This window comes from Mus caroli, chromosome 6 (assembly GCF_900094665.2).
Source record: "Mus caroli chromosome 6, CAROLI_EIJ_v1.1, whole genome shotgun sequence".
NCBI lineage: Eukaryota > Metazoa > Chordata > Mammalia > Rodentia > Muridae > Mus > Mus caroli.
Window position 1 is genome coordinate 68,192,751 of NC_034575.1, and position 20,020 is coordinate 68,212,770.

At 45.3% G+C, this 20,020-nt stretch overlaps 1 protein-coding gene across 1 annotated transcript in view; it reads left to right on the forward strand.

Annotated features, from left to right (window-relative positions):
* LOC110295862 (lysine-rich coiled-coil protein 1-like) overlaps nucleotides 1–7,346 on the forward strand; it is a 9,226-nt gene extending 1,880 nt beyond the window's left edge. Inside the window, exon 2 of the mRNA XM_021164233.2 lies at nucleotides 4,582–7,346. Within this exon, the coding sequence (XP_021019892.1) occupies nucleotides 4,606–5,193 (588 nt within the window). The 5' untranslated portion in view covers nucleotides 4,582–4,605 and the 3' untranslated portion in view covers nucleotides 5,194–7,346. The remainder of the gene's footprint in view (nucleotides 1–4,581) is intronic.
* Nucleotides 7,347–20,020: the final 12,674 nt, after the last annotated feature.

Sequence of the window (20,020 nt, forward strand, 5' to 3'; positions counted from 1 at the left end):
TTTTTTTTTTTTTGTTTTTTTCAACAAAGCATTTTCGGAGGCTTTTCCCCCTTTCTAGTGTACATAGAGTAGTGTTCACTTTGATATATAACAAGAAGACTGGAAGGAAGGGGATGGCAGCCCAGCTCATCTTGACTAGGCAAACACTGAGGGTAGCAATTGAGTTCATTTCTCATGAGCAGTGAGAGGAAGCCTGGATCCCAAACTGAGCGAATATAATGAGTACTATAGATGAGGAGAGAGACTTAAACCAAAGACAAGCATGGGGCGTTTGACTAGAGATGACAGGATCAGATGAATCTTAAGCCAATTCTGTTGTTGCTTCTTGGAGAATGGCGCCTAGGTAGGTCAAAGTAGAGAAGGAAGACCGAGGGCCTGGCTGGGTATGGTCCCATGAGCCTATAATCCCATAATCCCAGCATTTAGGAGGTAGAGGTAGGGTGATCTCATCCAAGGCCTAATTTTTTGAAACAGGGTTTCTCTGTGTAGCCCTGGCTGTCCTAGAACTCACTGTAAACCAGGCTGGCCTCAAACTCAGAGATCCACCAGCCTCTGCCTCCCAAGTGCTAGGACTAAAGGTGTGTGATGTGCCACCACTGCCTGACGCCAAGTCCAATTTTAAAAGGTGTGTGCCAGTGCCATGGCCCAGTGAGTAAAGGCTCTTAATGCCAAGCCTGATGGCCCGAGCTTGATCCCACATGATAAAAGGAAGAACCAACTCTCCAAGGTTGCCTTCTGACCACTTGTGGGGCCACAGCCCATGTCTGCCCCACATAGCCACACAAAATACAAAGGAATGCAGCAAAAACATTCGAGGGGGTGTTAAATTACAGATATACAAAGTGGAAGGCAGAAGGTAAACTGTGGATGTTGAGTCTGTAGGCAGATCAAACTTGAAGCTCACAGTGCCTTTCCTGCCAATGTGCAAGCCCTGCTGAAAGAAGGCCATTAGGGAAAGAAATGGGCATCATCGTTCTACTGAATGTTACTCTCCCTGATCGCATTCTCTTCCCAGAAAACAGCCTGGGCCTTTCCTGCTAATCAGGATTATGTTTGGAGGGTGTGCTGGACATCCCATATCCTCCCAATGAGCTGCACCCCCAGCCATTGTTTTATACTTGGGAGGGGGTGTCAACGATTCGGTATTCTCTGACTATCACACAAAGCTATAAGTGCCCATCTGAACCTGGCTCAGAATAACCCCAGCATGCAAACGTATGCAGAAACATACCATAAACGTCAGCTTGACTAAGCACAGGTGTGGCTGCGTTTCACTTCCTGATCCTAGGCTGGTCCTCTCTGAACAGCTCACCATTCAGGATGACTTAGGAATTGTACTGTCATGTACTCATGTGTCAGCTTGCTTGACTGTCTTGCTTGTCTTCAGTACCCCTGCTCCTTCTGTGGCTTTGGAGAGACTCCTCCCTGCCTGTGGATGCACACTTTTCTCCTTGGCATCTTTTTTTCTTTTTTCTTTTTTTTTTAAAAGATATAATGTATTACTATATGTAAGTACCCTGTAGCTGTCTTCAGTCACACCAGAAGAGGGCGTCAGATCTCCTTACGGATGATTGTGAGCCACCATGTGGTTGCTGGGAATTGAACTCAGGACCTTGGGAGCAGTCAGTGCTCTTAACCACTGAGCCATCTCTCCAGCACCTTGGCATCTTTCCTATAGGGCACCAGGGTACTAACACCATTCCATAGTAAGAAAGGACTTTGCTATCAAAAGCTCACTCTTCATCTTTCCATACTAAAGAAACAACTTGAAGCCACTTGGAATTTTTTTCACCTCAACAAAATCTGAACTCAATCTCTCCATAGAAAAATAAAACCCCGGGTGAGGATTCAGCTCAGCTGGTGGCCTAAAGCCCTGAGTTTGGCCTCCAGCCCTGTATAAACCAAAGGTGATGGTGTACTTACCATCAGTACTGGGAAATGGAGCCTGGAGGATCTGACTCAAAGTTATCTTTGAGTGCAAAGTGTTCCAGGCCAGCTTGAGCTACTTCTGATTGGGGGAGAGGGGCAGTGAGGAGGGAGAAAGACTTAAGTCCCTAGTAGAGACTTCAGCTTCTGTATCTGCTTTAGATTTAGGCTGTCAGGATAAGGGCCTTGGCCCCAGAGTCCACCTTTTGGGTTTGAAGTGTATATCCCATGGCACACTGTAAATCCAGAGGACTGCTGCTTAGTCAGACCCCAAAACCACAAATAACCTAAATTTAGAGATTTGGTTAAAAATCTCATTAAAAAGCACATTCCAGAACTGTTCCAGCATGCCGGACAGCCTCTAAAGTGTATTCATCCATTATGAAATAGAAAGTGGATCTTAGCATAGCTGTACATAGCTATACATCAGTGAAGATGAATTATTATATTGAGAGATGTTACATGGCTGGAGTGCTTTTACTCCAACTAAGAAAGCTGTGTGGTCACTAGGTAACAGTCTGTTTTGTTTCAATGAGATTTTCGTTTAAAAAAAAAGTATATATTTTGTGTGCGTGTGTGCGTGTGTGTGTACTTGTACAGGTGCTGCAGGACACAGGTGAAGATCAGAGGACAACTTGTAGGTCCCAGGAATTAAACTGAGGCTTGTCAGCAAGTGTCTTTACCTACTGAGCCATCTTGCCATCTTGCTGTCCCAGCAATACAATCTTCATGGGACCACCATGAATTCTGTCGACCAAAATATTATGTAGCACCTGACTGTATATTGTTATGTTGTCATGGAAGGAGAGTACATCTCAAGCCAGCGAATGTGACTTCACACTTAGTAAGTTTCACTTATAACTGTTTATAATAGAGACACAACTAGCCCAGGAGGGTAGAATATCAGGAGTTAGTGCATAATATTCACTGCCAGTACAGCAGGCTTTCTGTTAGAACAACCAGTTTACCTTAGCTGAATGGAAAGAAAACCATACAGTAAAATGCAAGCAAGTTTTCAAAATAGGCCACCAAGGAGCCATTGAATGTTGCTAGTCCTCATTCTAGTTTTTTTTTGGGGGGGGGGGGGGGGGGGGGGGGGGGGTCTCATTGGCTGGTCTGGAATTTTCTATGTAGACCAAACTGGCCCTGATCAACTTTTTTTTTTTTTTTTTTTTTTTGGTTTTGGTTTTTCAAGAAAGGGTTTCTCTGCATAGCCCTGGCTGTCCTGGAACTAACTCTGTAGACCAGGCTGGCCTTCAACTCAGAAATCCGCCTGCTTCTGCCTGCCAAGGGCTGGGATTAAAGGCCCGTGCCAACAGTGCCATGCACAGCTTGATTTCAGCTTAGTTTAGTTGCATGATAGTCCCTTTTAACTTACAATTAGAAGATTAAATGACTTACTCTTATACATTGAATAATATTTATGGCAGAGGAAAGGTCTAAAGTTATCTGATTTTTTAAAAAAAGATCTGTGTGTGTGGCCTGTATATCTGCACGCAGTGCCTGCAGAGGCCAGCAGAGGGCATTGGATCCTCTGGAGCTAGAGTTGGTTGTGAGCTGCCAAGTGGGTGCTGGGAACTGAATGATCCTCTGTAAAAGTAGCCATTGCTTTTAGCTGATGAACCATCTCTTTAGTCCAAATTATCTGATTTTTAAACCTGTCACAACCGTGATAAACCTTATACTCAGTAGTATATGCAACATTTGAGCTCTGGTGATAGCTCAGACAGAAAAGTACTTGCAGAGCAAACTTGAAGAGCTAAGTTTGTTCCCCAGCACCCACATGGAAAGCTGGGTGTTGTGGCATGTGTGTATCCCCAGTGCTGAGGAGGTGGAGACAGAAGATCCCTGGGGATCACTGGGCAGTCATCCTAGCCTAAAGAGCAGGCCCTAGGTCCCATCGAGAGACTCTCAAAAAACAAGCCTCCCAAGAACTAATACCTGAGCTTAGCCTCTGGCTTGCTCTCACATATACAGCTGCACACAAATGAATACGCATACGAGCAAGGCATGCATGCATATACACTCACGCATACACAAACACTGTACACTATTGTATACTCCGTTATTTATTTACAGATCCTAACATTTATAGTGCATTTTCCACCAGCTAAGACAAGTGCTTGTAATCCTAGCACTCTGGAGGGGGCAACAGAAGAAGGAACACAAGTATGAGCTAGCCTGTTCAATAGCAGCTAAGGCTACTTAGTAGGACCGCATCACCATGTTGAAATGAAAAAAAAAAAAAAAGCAGGCTTTAGAGGTGGCTCACCAGGTATAAGAATGCACTGCTCTAAGAGAGGATCCAAGTTTGGTTCCCAGCACTTACATCAGATGGCTCCCAGCCACCTGTCAGCCCTGGGAGGATCTGATCACATTGGCCTCCTTGGGGACGTATGTACAAACCCATACCCACATACCTAGACATAATTTTTAAAATTTAAATTGAAAACAAACCCCAACGAGCAATAATTTCCTTCTCTCTTAGAGTTTCCTCCCCCAGACTATGTCAAAAGAACTCACATCAGCATGAGTACACCACCAGTGACTACGCTCTACTTACTGTATAAGTAACGTCAAACTCTCTCAGGACAGAGAAAATGTCGTCAGTAAAATGATGCATCAACAGAGGGTCTTCTCTCATTCTTTTTCTAGAGAAATACATTCCTGGTCAGTGTGATGGAAGAGGCTCAGACCAATGACTCTTTTCAACTTGAACTTGAAGACTTCATTAGAAAGCAGAAAGCCAGAGGATTACATCCAAATGTCTGCTTCAGAAAGATGGCAGCGGATTCCGTTCATCAGAAGAGAGACAGTGGCAGCCCTGGAGCCCCCATGCAGGGGTTACCATTCTGGCTCAGAAACTACTCTAGATCCTCTCCTTCCTATCAAAGGCTGACAGTGGAAAACCAGGTACCTTACTGCAGACAAAGACTGAGATCTCTAAAACACAGTCTGAAAAACCAGCCAATCAGTCAAGACAGACAGGAGAGGACAAGGCTCCAGGGGGAAGGAGGAGCCACCACTCGGGAGCCAGGGATGCCCAAGGGGAAACTCTACAGAGTGAGGGGTTCACACACGGAAGACAGCCTCAGCAGAAGGAAGGTCTCAGCAGAGCCAGTGGCTACAGAGAAGTCTAAGGACAGAAAGGAGAACCACCATGATGGGAGAGACTCCACCAAAGGCAGGCGCCGGTCCCACCAAAAGAAGAAGGGGCCTGAGGAGAGGGATTTGTGGGATGAAGCTATCCTGGGCAGTCGCTACTGATGATTGAACATTTTGGGTCCCAAAAGTCAATGTGTTGATTCTCTTGGTAAGGATGGATTAAATGGCCTCAAAGCAATTAGACGCCAGGCCAGCTGCTGTGGTGTAGAACTTGTGAGTCTGTACAGGGTTGCTGTTCTGGTACTGGCAGTGACAGACCCTTTGGTGTGCAAAGGCTTTGGGCTGTGCTGACAGACACAGGGACTTTCAGTCACAAGCCTGAGTGCCTGGAGCTGTAGAAGCCAGCCAGTCCAGCTAGATCTAGGTTCTGAGGCTGGAGACTGTTCTGCTCTAGGCGTTAATCATCAGAGGCCCTAGCCCTTGGCTCAGAGCAGAAGCTAATGGGAGTAGGTAGTAGCTGTCAGCTTCCCAGCAGACCTTGCATTTGAATGATCAGCTCCTGTAACAGGCCAGAGCTACAGTCCTGGGGACGGGCATATTCAGACGCCTGGCATCTCCCTGAAGCTCTTCCTGTGAGCAGGGCCTCCTTGCCCTTCTACAGCTTTTTGTTGTCTCCAGTACCTCTGCTTCCTATTGTTTCTGCCCTTAGCCACTCTGGGAATTTGAGCCATGTTCTTACCATCATTGCTACTATGGAAAACATGGCAACAAGAGCTGCTGCCACCTTTGCCATAGCTACCGTTCTGGCGATGCTTCTGTCCTTCACTCGGTCTTCTGGCTGCCACTCAACCCCTCTAATAATGATAAAGATCAAAAGAAGACAAGAAAAGAATTGTGATCTGCACTAATCAGGCTGAATTTTTTTTTCCAAGCTGAGGATTTAATCCAGACCTTGGGCACGCTAGGCAAGAGCTTTCTCACTTAGCTACATCTCACCCCCAGTCGTGAGCTGCCTTCTGATGGGCCACCAAAGAAAGTGCCCTGCCACACCTAGTCTGGCTAAAATTTAGGCTGCAGGATAACCCAACATTCACCGAGGTTTACGAAAAGCAGATTGACATGTGCTCTGTAAAACAGTCTTGACGATAAAGGTGTTCACCACCATGCCCGCCAAGAGAGAATTGTCTTACGATACATTAGCCAGATGCTATTAAACAAGCAAAATTAAATGTCAAAACATTTAAAAGCAAAGCAGAAGGCCTTGCTATAAAAATCTATAAAAACTAGAGTCTTGAAAATAGGCATTAAATAAACACACAGAAGAACTCCGGAAAGATGGAGTATCTGGTAGGAGTGGGCTCAGGACACAAGAATTTGATGGGTAAAGGACAGCGGTGAGGGACAGACTAACCTTCAAGGGGCTAGTGAGAGGGCTTGGGTAGAGGTGCTTGCCACCAAACCTGGCTTAAACCTGAGTTTGATCCCTGGGACTCACACTGTAGAAGGAGAAAGCTAACGCCTGCAGTGTGCTGACTTTATGCAGAATTTTGTTTCATATGAGACTTTTCCCGTTGCTATTTGGCAAGAAACAGAGCGGAGGGAAATTACTTGTTGTCGTTCTGTTAAATGTTCTGCCCCAGGTGTCAAATTATCATCTCTTAAAACAGTACCACTTGGCTTTTTAATCTCTCCCAGTAGAGGGTGGTAGAAGGCCATTGTAGAGTCAGGAAAGGGGGACATTCCCTTTCCTTGGTGTGCCCTTAGTTACAAGAACAGGGAGATGCTAGGGAAAAGGTCCTACCTATTGCCTATCTATGCCTCAGCAAATGGCTTTGTTGGTGGATTCTCTCTGCAGAGTGTAAATCCTGAGTGGTTGGGGAAAGGACCCTCAGACTCCCCCGCTCTGAGTTATGCCTCCCCAGCCCCACATGGAGCCCAGCCCCAGGCAGGTCAACTGCCACCTGCAGGTCACAGCCAGCCACCTGCTCGGTTCTCTGGATCTGACAGTTGTAGCATTTGAATCTCAAGTATACAAAGTGCAGATGTCTTCATTAATTGAACTGCGTTCCAGAGCATGTACTGGTGGGCCTGGTGACTGGCTCAGTGTGTGGAAGCACGTGTTGCCCAGCCTGACAACCTGCGCTCCATCCCTGGGTCCCTCATGGCGGGAGGAGAGAGAACCTATTCCCGCTAGCTCTCTGACCTCCACATACGGCATGTACTCACCCCCTGCCCCCCAACACACAAATTTTTTTTTAAAACATGCATTCATTTTATCTTGGATTTCATCAATAAAAATGTTGTGTATGACTGTTTTTGTGTTGTGATGTGATTTCTTTGGCTGTGACTCTTGCCCACAAAGCCCAAAATAACTTGCTACCTGGCCCTTTACAGAAGATCTGTCACACCCTGCCCAAGAGTCCTCTTGTGCCCACCATTCATTATTAATTACTTTTTTGTATTTAATTTTCTCTGCTTTAATCACTGCTGTGGCTTTGACTTGACTCTGACTGATACAGTGCTATTAGACAAACCATTTCTGACAGTTAAGAAATCATAAAAATAAAAAAAAAATTAAAAAAAAAAGAAATCATAAAAATTGAATGAGTACGTCACCTGTTTATTTAGACAGTGAATGCTGGGGAGGTGACTTGGCAAAATACTTGCTGAGCAAGAGTGAGGAACCAAGTTTGAATTTCCAGATCCTATTTAAAGTCAGGTGCAGAACTCGTACCAGACAGGAGGTAGAGACAGAATTTTAAGAAGGCCAGTTAGACTAGCATATGCAGCCATGAACAAGAGAGGCCCTGTCTCAAAGTGAAGATGAACACCTACTGTGGGACACACATGCCCTCTCCCCTGAATTGTGCACACACAAATGTTCTAGGATTCTAGTCCTACGGCTAGGCACTGAGATACTGCAGTGATAAACACAATGTGCAAAAGGGGGAGGGCAGAAACATGGAGCGAAGATTGCAAATGAACTCAATTCTGGACATCTATTGGAAGTAACAGGTAATGTCTGTCACCCCTGGACCCACCTACTGAATGTTGTAGCCCTGTCTGCTCCCACAACAATAAGACAATTAACATGATCCATCTTAATATAGACTGTGCATCCGCTGTGTGCGCCTGGTGCCAGACTTATCCTTCAGTTCATGTGAAGAAACGTTTTCTTCTTCCTGTCTTCCTCTTCTTCCTCCCCCCCTCTCCTCCTCTTCTGTTGTGTTGTTTTTGAGACAGTGTTTCTCTATGTGGCCCTGGCTGTCCTGGAGCTTGCCTTGTAGACTAGGCTGGCCTCAAACTCAGGTCCACCTGCCTCTGCCTCCAGAGTGCTGGGGTTAAAGTGTGCACCACCACTGCCCATAGCAAAGAAACATTTTTATGTTGCGTCCCTATAGATGACCTAGCATGATAGGCAAGGCTGTCAATCACATCCCATGTGTCAAGCCTGGGTGTCTGGGAGAACCAGGTCATGACTCTTAGGTCTTTTGAGGTAGAGTCCACTGCTCCTCACAAATGTCCCTTCAGTAAGGTATGGGACCCCCCACTTAAGTGACACAGGAGAGGACTGCTCACTGGCCAGCAGTTCCCTCCTCTGCCTCCAAAGGGAAAATCTCGGATGCTGCTGTGGCTTTCACCGGCTCTAGAACTATTTGCAGCTCCCCCGACTTAAGCTTTTAGCCACCTCCTATCCGAAGTAACACTTACTTTCTATTATGGTAAGAGTCGAATTTCTTTCTGAGAGTAATTTGCTTATGTTTTTTTATTATTTAAGCTTTTTTCTTTTCAAGGAGTTAAGGAGTTATTGTGGTTAACCCCCATTGTCAGCCTGACTGAATCGTGAGGTGCTTCTTCAGTAGAGCATGGCTCTGGTGTCCATCAGTAGCTCCTGGAGCACCCTGGATCAGGGGACTCTGACCTCATGGATGGATCCATCCGCTGACAGATTAGGCCAAAGTCTCCACCCTGCTCGGGTCCTTTCCCATCAACGGCTCTGCTCTACTTCTGGTTTCCCATGGTGTGAACTGTTCCACTCCACCATGACAGACTGAGACTTACCAAACCATGAACTAAAATAAGTAATTCCTCCTGCGGCGGTGAGATGGCGTGGTGGGAAGGGTGCTTGCCACCAAACTGACTGCTTAGGCTCAATCCCTGAGGCCACAAAGTTAGGGGAGAACTAACTCCTGCAGTTTGTCCTCTGACCTCCAAATATAGCATGCATGCCTCACCAAAACAAATAACAATAATAATGAAAAACATTAGCAGCCCCCTCCTGGGTATTGGTTACCCCTTCCCAGGTATTGGTCACAACAACCAAGTATGACAAAAGTAAAATGGCCTATTAGAATGTAGCTCTGGGAAAGTTAAAAGCCCCACAAGACTGTGACAGTCAGGCCTCAAAATAGTGGGAAGGGAAACTTCTAGATATGAGCTCACCTTTATCCTCCCAGAGATAAAAAGAGGACTAAAAATGTTGTCATTATCCAGATAGGATAATCATGGGCAAGGTAGAAAGGCAGAAAGTGAAGAAAAATAATCCAAGGTGAAGTGGGGGCTGGCTCCTGTGGCTGCCCAAGTCTGCATGCCTTGAGAGACACATGCCTGCATGTTTGGGGGAGACACATGCCTGCAAGCCTTGGGGAGACACAAGTCCTAGGTCCCACTCTGACTTTTCTACCTCACAGTGGCTCAGGCTGTAGGAGCTGAGGAATTCTAGCAGATTCCACTCTACAGAGTTTTCCTGGTTCTGACTCACGTGTGGTTCCTAGATTTACAGACATACCCAAATATCTGTGTGGAATGGATATAAAGTTGCCAAACAGGGGCTAGACTGTGGGTGCTGCTCTCAGGGGTGTCCCCCAGGCAGAAGTGAGCAGGCTAGGGTGGAAGGCCGAGCACACGGAGGAAACGGCAGGAAGGGTCAAGAAAAGCCAAAACAAAAAGGCTGCCATGCAGCAGGACCTTTATCATGACAGCTCCAGCTGCCTGCTTGCGAATTGGGCTCTTTTCTCTCCTAGGTCAGCTTGGATTGGCACGTCAGTATGATTTAGTTTAAGACAGAAGCTGAGTATAAACCAATGGTCGGCTTTCAACTTATATAACAGAGTGCAAAGTCATGAGTATTAATAGGGTATCAATATACAGAGCATTTAATAGACATGCGAATATATGTATGCAAGCACACATGGACACACATCTTCATAGGTAATAGGAACAATAAACACAATGCATGTACACACACACACTGCGGCTTTGAATAAAATGAGTATTTTGTCATCAGCTCATTAACTTATTAAATAAAAATCATAGGACATTGTTGTAGTCAGTGTTTTATACTGTGTGCCAGTACATCAGATTAAAAGTCAAAAGGGGGCATGTGGGAAAATGGTACTGTCAGTAAAGTTGCTGCCACACAAGTCTGAGTTCAGATTCCAGCCCTGATATAAAAACCGAGTGCAGACTCATGCCTGTAATGGGAACACTGGGGAAGTGGGGACAGGAAATACTTGGGGCTCACTGACCAGCCCATCTAGACAAATCTGAAGACTCCAGGTTCAGGGAGAGATGCTGTCTCAAAAGGTAAGATGGAAGTTGATTGACAACACCCAGTGTTAGCCTCTGGCCCGTATGTGTACTTATACACATGCATGCACTACAGGAACACATGCATACACATAGACACACAAAGAAAACATAAAAAAAAAAAAAAGCATGCTAAAGTCCCATGTCATCAAACCAACCCTAAGCTATATATTTGACCTTTCAAGAAGCCAAAGAGGGGCTGGAGAGATGGCTCAGTGGTTAAGAGCATCAACTGTTCTTCCAGAGGTCCTGAGTTCAGTTCCCAACAACCACATGGCGGCTCACAACCACTTGTTATAGGATTCGATGCCCTCTTTTGGTGTGTCTGAAGACAACTACAGTGTACTCATATGCATAAGAGAGAGAGAGAGAGAGAGAGAGAGAGAGAGAGAGAGAGAGAGAGAGAGAGAAGCCAAAGAAATGAGAGGTAACTGTCAGATCCTTTTGGTGGGCTATTCATTCATGGTAATGATGATTCTTGCATCAATTAATCATTAGAAAAACTGAAATGATCAAATATTTACCAATCAGCTAATTTTCCATTGTTCTGTCCCCACCTTAGAAGGTAGAGCCTTTGAAACAGCCTGGTCCAGACTCGCTTTTGTTTCTGATTGCTTTGGTCCTTCTCTGTCTAGAAAGCTGGTCTCCTTAGCTCAGCCCTTAGGAAGACTGATTCTGTTCTATGAACTGTACTCTTGCCCTATTCTAGAATAGAAAATAAACCAGCTAAGACCTCTAGACTAGTGCAGGCATAGTGATGCATGTCTGTAATCCCAGCACTTGGGAGGAACAGACAGGAGGATCATGAGTTCAAAGCCATCCTCAGACATGTAGTCAGTTGAAGGACAGCCTTCAGACATGTAGTAGAGACATGTAGGCATGTAGACAAGGACAGTCATCCTCAGACATGTAGTCAGTTGAAGGACAGCCTAGGATGCATGAGATGGTCTCAAAGGAAAAACGAATCTTAATTTATTATTTTTCTTTTCCCATTTTGTGTGTATGTGTGTATGTATGTATGTTTGTGTGTATACATGTGTGTGTATCTGCACACACATCCATGTGTTTGGGCACAGATTTAGGCATATTCATTCACATTATTCATTGAGACAGGGAGTCTCAATCAAACCCAGAGCTCACTGATGTAGCTAGTCTTGCTAGCCAGATTGCTCTGGAGATCCCAAGTCTCCGTGGCTATTCTGGCATTGAAGGTGAACAGTCACACCCACCAGTCATTATACACAGTCAGAGGATCTGAACTCTGGTCCACACATGCATGAGGCAAGTGTCTTAAAGACTGAGCCACCTCCCCAGTACTCCACTAAAACCTTCAAATTATTGTAACGTTGTACAAATTGTCCAATTTTTCTTTTTTTTTTTTTTTAATGTTTTTGTTTTTTCGAGACAGGGTTTCTCAGTAGCCCTGGCTGTCCTGGAACTCACTCTGTAGACCAGGCTGGCCTCGAACTCAGAAATCCGCCTGCCTCTGCCTCCCAAGTGCTGGGATTAAAGGTGTGCGCCACCACGCCTGGTTCCAATTTTTCTTAGTGCCTCTTTATTATTTGTCTATCCCACAAAGACTGTATACTCCCTGTAGACAGGAATGGCACTGCCTGGAATGTATGGGGCCTGGAATAGCAGAACACGCGCCCCATAACCACACGTGCTGCTATGCATGGGGTAGAACACAGAATGTTACACAATGAGCCAGTGTCCAGAGCAGGTGCAGGTTTCTGTCTCACAAACAGGCACAGGGCACGATACAGCTGCTGCTCAAACAAGGGTGTGGATGGTGGTTAGCGGCTAGCATCCTATCCGCTTGCTAGGTTAGAGCAAAGAGCTAAGACCGACGGCAAAGCAGAGATGAAGGCATATAGCACAGCACAAAGTCTTTCAGAACATGAGTTGATTTTAGATCAACCGCTCAGAGAGTACTTCGAGCTGTGAGGAATAACCTCATACACACATTACATATGTATTATTACTGTGGATGTTTTGCTATATAGATAGAAATTATGTTGCTAGAGATGGATGGCATTGGTGCGGATAGGAGATAAGCGGAGATGATGTAACTCGGATAGATACATTTTCTACACTACCACCTGCAACACAGATATCTCCTTCCCTCTTGTCCTGCACATGTGTGGAGAAGGAAAGATCAAACTGGATGCGTAGAGTTAATGTAAAACACATCCAGGGGACAGATTTGTGCTGGAATATGCACACAATAAATGCAAAAAATGGTTGGTGAATAAGAATGGAGAGGTGGCTCAGCAGCCAAGAGCACTGGCTCATCTTGCAGAGGACTCTGGGTCTGTCCTCTTTTCTTTTCCTTTTTAAAGATGTATTTCTTTCTTATTATATGTAAGTACACTGTAGCTGTCTTCAGACATCCCAGAAGAGGGCATCAGATCTCATTATGGATGGTTGTGAGCCACCATGTGGTTGCTGGGATTTGAACTCAGGAGCAGTTGGTGCTCTTTACTGCTTCAGCCCAGGACTCTGGGTCTGTTTCCTAGAACCCACATGGTGACTCAAAACTGTCTGCAACTCCAGTTCCACGGGAACTAACACCTTCTTAACTCTGAGGGCACTGCTCACACTGTGTGTATTCTTCCATATGCTCTACTATTCAACTAGGATCCAGCCCTGGCCAAGATTGTTAGAATGCTTCAATGTGACTGAAAGGGGGTGGACGAGATATTCAACAGGCAAAGACCCTTAAAAAAAACACACACACACACACACACAGGGGGGGGGGGAATCTTATTTGAATATTTCCTGTCTCTCTTATTTATTTATTTATTTTTATTACATTATCTGTTTATTTGTGTGGGTTTGTATGTGGCACACATGGAGGTCAGAAGACAACTTCCAGCTTATAGGTTCCAGGGATTAGACTCAGGCCATCCAGTTTAGTAGCAAGCATCTCTACCCACTGAGCTATCTTGCCAGATCTCTCTCTCTCTCTCTCTCTCTCTCTCTCTCTCTCTCTCTCTCTCTCTCTCTCTCCCTCCCTCCCTCCCTTCCTTCCTCTCTTCTTTCTTCTGAAATGGGTCCCACCATGTAGCTCAGACTGGCTTGAAACTTGTAACAATCCCTGTCTCAATCTCCTAAATGTTGGGATCACAGGCATAAGTTACCATGTCTGGCTGAATAATTTGTTTTAATAAGAGGCTTACTCTAGGACTGATGTGAGCTGATGAAAGGATGTAGATTTCCTTGTATAAAATTTAAAAGGTTTTGAAACAGGATCTTGTGATCTAGTCCTGGCTGTCCTCGAACAGAAGATCCCCCTGTCTCAGCTTGAATCACAGGTATATGCCACTGTACCCAGACTCAAATAATTTTTTTTTAAAAATTCTGTATATTTGCTTTTTTGGTGTTTATTTATCCATCTGGATTCATTTTTCTTTTTCTTTTTGTAAGATTTATTGATTTTATGTATGCGAGTATACTACAGCTGTACAGATGGTTGTGAACCTTCATGTGGTTGCTGGGAATTGAATTTTTAGGACCTCTGCTCTCTCATCAAAGCCGCTCTCTCCTGTCGGCCCCACTCACTCAGTCCCTGATTGTTCTGCCCCAAGATTTATTTATTATTATACATAAGTACACTGTAGCTGACTTCAGATGCACCAGAAGAGGGTGTCAGTGCTCATTATGGGTGGTTGTGAGCCACCATGTGGTTGCTGGGACTTGAACTCAGGACCTTCAGAAGAGCAGTCAGTTTTTTGGTTTTTTTTTTGTTTTGTTTTGTTTTTTTTTTTTTCGGTTTTTCGAGACAGGGTTTCTCTGTATAGCCCTGGCTGTCCTGGAACTCACTTTGTAGACCAGGCTGGCCTCGAACTCAGAAATTCGCCTGCCTCTGCCTCCTGAGTGCTGGGATTAAAGGCGTGCGCCACCACGCCCGGCTCTGACTTTTTAATTTAAAACAGAGTCTCTTTTTTCCAAGGTTAGCCCTGAACTTGTAGGTCCCAAGTCAAGGTGAAGGTTCCCTTTCAGAAAGGTACATCTGGTTTGGATGCACGTGAAGTAAGACGAAGAAAGCCAGGGTGAGTCCCTTGAAGTTGCTGCAGTAGTCGAGGTGCTGGAGAAACGATGGGAACACGAGGGGAAGCCATGGGCTGTGATGGAGCCAGGTGCTCGCCTCACATTCAGGAAACGCCAGCTGCAATCCTCCTCACTGAAGAAACACGGTGTGCGGGCGCAGGCTGCGATCACAGAATTTAGGAGGTTGGGGCAAGACAGTAAGGAGTCTGAGCCCCAGGTCAACCTGGGGTAAGAGGCATTTTGTCTCAAAAAACAAAACAAACAAAAACACCCCAGATTTTGAAAGGTAATAGTAGTGGCTCCAGTCTACCTCAGATGGTGAGCCAACCCAGAAAGGGTCAAGTGAATGAGGGAAAGAACTGAAGAATGGCCTGGGGTGTTTCAGCAGAAGCCACTGGTGCACAGCAGCAGACAGCCACAGCCTTGCTGGAGGCACAGACGCCAGACCAAGTTCAGATAACAACCTGCTAGGTGCATTTAGGAGCTGCTCTCCCTCCTGTCCCTGCCCTCCCCCCTCACTCCTGTCCCTCCCCTCCCCCTCCCTCCTGTCCCTGCCCTCCCCCTCACTCCTGTCCCTGCCCTCCCCCCTCACTCCTGTCCCTCCCCTCCCCTCCCTCCAGTCCTTTCTCCTCTCCTGCTGAGTATCTCTTGTATATTCTCTATGGCTTTCAGTTGAAACTACTTGCTGTTTCTCCATGGATTTGAGGCTATGGGGCCGTGATGGCCACGCCCATGTCAGCAGAACTAATCTCCTCAGGACTTCACTCAGTAAGACATTGTTTTTCTGCTCCCTACACAGGCTGATGGCACTCTTGGCAGGTATGCTTCTGTTTTCCAGGTCAAAGCACATATCCCAAAGCAAGATACCTCTAGCAACTTGTGTGTGTGTGTGTGTGTGTGTGTGTGTGTTTAAAACAGACTTCATTATATAGCCCTGGCTGGCCTGGCATTCAGAGATCTGACTCCTGCCTTTGAGCCTGTACCACATGCCAGGCAGATGTCCATGGAGGCCAGAGGGCGTCAGGCTCCCTGGAGCTGCCATTATAGGCATGGGTGTCTGTCTGTCTCTCTGTAGTCCTGGTTGTTCTGGAACTTTCCTCTTCTTGCCTCAGGCCTTCACCCCCACCTCCTCTGAGTTTCATTTCTCTTATGGGTAACAGTGGTATCAGTACGGTAACAGTGGTTCTCATTAATCCTTGACATGAAAACATTTATTCTATCCTTTCATTTCCCCTTGATGGTGGCATTTACAACTTTTTCCCAGGGACTAGAAAAAACAATCTAGATTGGTTTTTTTCTTCTTCTTCTTCTTTAATTTGGTTTGGAGATTTCCAAATGGAACATGAACACCAACCTGGTAAGCTTTTCCCCCACGACACAGTTTCAATGTTCTCTGACAGGCTGAGTTAAGATCAGCTGGATAGTTTCTGCTCGAAATATTGTGCTGTGGGACTCAAACCTAGGGCCTAGCGGGAGGGCACTCTCCTTCACCAAACAGCACCCTCAGCCCTGTTGATGCTTATATGCGTCTTTTCACATCATTCCTCCCAGAGCTATCTCAAGAGTTTCTGCTGGTGCTCACCGCAGCTGAAACGAGTTACAAGGCCAAAGCAGACCCAACCTCCTCAGACCACCAATTGCTTTACCAAACTACTGTACCTACATTTCATTTGAGTTCACTTTGTTTGGTCTTAAAACAGGGTCTCACGAAGCCCAGGCTAGCTCTAACTCAGTGTGCACTGGGATGCAGCAGAGAGGGCCTTGAACTCCTCATCCCGTTGTTTCTACCTCCTAAGACTTGCAGGTTTGGTCCACCATCAACTAAAATGTTTTGCTGATTGAAGTCACACACCTTCAATCCCAGCACTTGGGAGGTGGAAGCAGAGGCAAACAGATCTCTGTGAATTCCAGGCCCGCCTGGTGTGCATAGTGAGTTCTAGGACAGCCAAAGCTATGTAGGGAGATCCTGTCTCAAATAACAACAATGACAATAATAAATAATAATAATGTTTTACTTCCTCGTTTTTAACAATTCTTTGTGATGACATGTTTACTGTCTTGAAACAAAACTCACAAATAAGCTCTTTTATGTCCACTCATGCAACAGAGTTGGGCAGGAGAACTTCTCTAGTGGGAAAACACCCAGGGGTATAATGCAAGAGCCCATTTTAAAACAACAGCAACAAAATTGATAAATCAAAGAGTATTTCACACAGTCATCTCTCTGACACAATAGCCATCAATAAGGTCCCTGGACACTCAGACTGACTTGTGCTGAGTAACTTCTGACTTCAGACAAACCAGAGCACATGCTGATCAGTAGCAACGACCACTAATTTGGGAGAACAGAGGAACAAGGGTGGCTTTTTAAAACATTTAAGGGAGAAATATATACCTTAGTTGAGATGTAATACAGAACTCAGTTCAGTTAAGTCTAAACGACGACTGAACCTCAGGATGTATGCTTCAGGGTCACAGGAAAGGCTCATGCCATGCCCCGACTCACTAACTGCCCAAGCTTACCTAGTCAATGTAACTGTCTGAGTCCTCAGCGTCCTTCAGAACTGCTCCCATAAGCAAGTGACACTGCCAAGTATGTGCTGCTACCCAGAAAGATGGGGCTGAGCAGGGATGACTACTTGAGCCATGAGTTTAAGGCCAGTGAGAGACATAACAAGACCATAGGCTGCTGAGATGGCTCAGCACGTGAAGGTACCTGCCTCCAAGCCAGAAGTAGTGAGTTCAAACCTCAGGATTCACATGCTGGAAAGAGAAAACTCCTGAAAGTTGCCCTCTGACCTCCACAGTATGCTGTGTACATGCCCCACCCTCAATAAATAAATAAAATGTAATAAGTTAAAAAAAGAAAGAAACAGAGAAAGAGAGAGAGAGAGAGAGAGAACAGTGAAGTGGGAAAGGGGTTAGGGGTCAGGGAGAATAAATAGAATACCTTCCATTGTGGCCACTGAAAAGCAGCCAGGATCATTGAGGCCAGAGGACAAGTAACAGGGTCAAAGCTAGCAGGACCCTCTCTGCTGTCTCAAGCATGGCAGATGCTGGTCTCATATCCACTGATGTTGTTTCCCTTTCCTCTCATGTTTCCAGCAAAACTCCTGGTATTTTTTGTTTGGTTGGTTTTGGTTTGGTTTGGTTTGGTTTGGTTTTTGTTTTGTTTTTGTTTTTTGCTTGTTTGCTTTGTTTTGATCACCCTTGCAGTTTGGTGAGATCCATAGGATTTAGGTCTTGGTCTCTAGGGCTCTCCCCACCATGCACTGTGAAGTCGTCTATCGGCTTCACTTTGCATGAAGATTCCTGGAGCCATGATTCACAAGACAGAAAGATCATGGGCCCACGAAGACCAACTGGAGCACACACTCCCTAGCCTGGCACACTGCTTTCAAGTGACACCAAACATCTCAGTGGCTTTGTATTGAGTTAAATCACCAATATTTAGAGGTTAATTTATCACAAGAGTGAGAGTTTCCAACAAGGTACTCAGGAGTTCCCTTTTGTGGTTTTAACCCCCTGACAACACAGTTGCTTTTAATCACAAACTGAGAGAGCTGCTTCCTTGGCAAGGTTGGTGTTCTAGTTTCACTTCTGTTGCTGTGATAAAGCACTTTGATCAGAAGCAGCCTGAGGGAGAAAGAGGTTTATATCAGTTTAAAGTCCATCACTAGGGGGGAGCTGAGGCAGAAACTCAAAGCAGCTAGTCACATAGCAGTCAAGAGCAAAAAAGAATAAATGCAGAAATCTTTGCTTGCTTGATCTCTTGTTGCTTTCTCTAGTTTTGCATACTTTGGGGCCTAGGGAATTGTACTGCCCACAGTGGCCTGCCTGGGCCTTCCTCCATCAATCAACTGTCTGGAAAGTCCCCCATAGACATGCCCACAGGCCAACTTGATCTACATAATGCCTCAGTTGAAGCTCTTCTGAGGTGGTCCTAAGCCATGTCCAGTTAAGAGTTAAAACTAACCAGCACAGCTGGGTGTCCACAAAGGAGTGGAAAGACACAGAGCCCACATGGGTGGTCACACTGCTGAGAAGAGGCACTTTACAAGTGACAAGCTGACTGAACTGATTTGAGAGAATTCTATGTGAGTAGTAATGAGTGAGTAGGACCAAGAGAGCAATGTGAACAGCACGGATATTCCCCTAAAGAGGTAGAATGTGTTTTCTAAATCACAACCATTTTAAAGAGACATACAAAGACATGCACATGGCCAATAAGCCATGTGAAGAGGCTTGGTATCTTTAGTTGGTAACAAAATGCAAACCAAAACCCCGAGGAGATAGTCCTTCACAAACACTAGGTTGGATACAAAACTAAAACCCACAAGTGATTGGTCTGACAGGGGTTTGGGGACATTGGAGCTCTTCTCCATTGTTGGTGCTCTTGCAAATTGGAGTCACCATTATACAAAACAGATAGTTCCCAAACAGATTGACCAAAAGACCCTCCATTTCACTCATATGCTAGGTGTGGTGGCAGACACCTGCTGTCCCAGCACTTGGCACTTCTAACTTTTTTTTTTTTTTTTTTGGTTTTTCGAGACAGGGTTTCTCTGTGTAGCCCTGGCTGTCCTGGCACTCACTTTGTAGACCAGGCTGGCCTCGAACTCAGAAATCCGCCTGCCTCTGCCTCCCGAGTGCCTAACTTTTTAAACTGTGGGTCACAACCCCAGAAGTGACCATGTAACTGAATGTGAGGGTTGCACAAAATTTGGCCCTGGATAAAAGGTTTCTGAATGTGTACTGATCCTCTCCCCACAAAAATCAAGTGTCTGATGGCTCTAGAGCAGACTTACATCGTGTCACAGGGCTCTGAACATTCAATGTGGGCTCTTGGCCCTGCACGTGCCACAGAACATTAGCAACTGAAGTCAGATTTGAGATAAGTTCATATTGTGAATTATATGTTTGTATTAGATGTACTAAACTTTCTGCTCTTGCAGGAACACCATGATTTAATTACAGAAACAAAACCTTTATTGTTTTTCTATCATCCCTTATCATGAAAATATTGAATTAGTATATTTTATATTGTACTGTGTTAGAATATTTGATTTTTGGTTTTTTTATTTGTTTGTTTTCAGAGTTTTCTGTGTAGCCCTGGCTATCCTGGAACTCATTCTGTAGACCAGACTGGCCTACAGACTCAGATACCTGCCTCCGGAGTGTTGGGCCTTGCTATAAAGTTTGATTTTTATAATTGATGTTTGAATTGCTGACCTGTGCTTTATCTAAAACAAAACAAACAAAAAGCCATGATGAGATGACTCAGTGGTTCAGAGCACTGGCTACTCTTACAGAGGGGGCAGGTTCAGTTTCCAGTACCCACACAGCA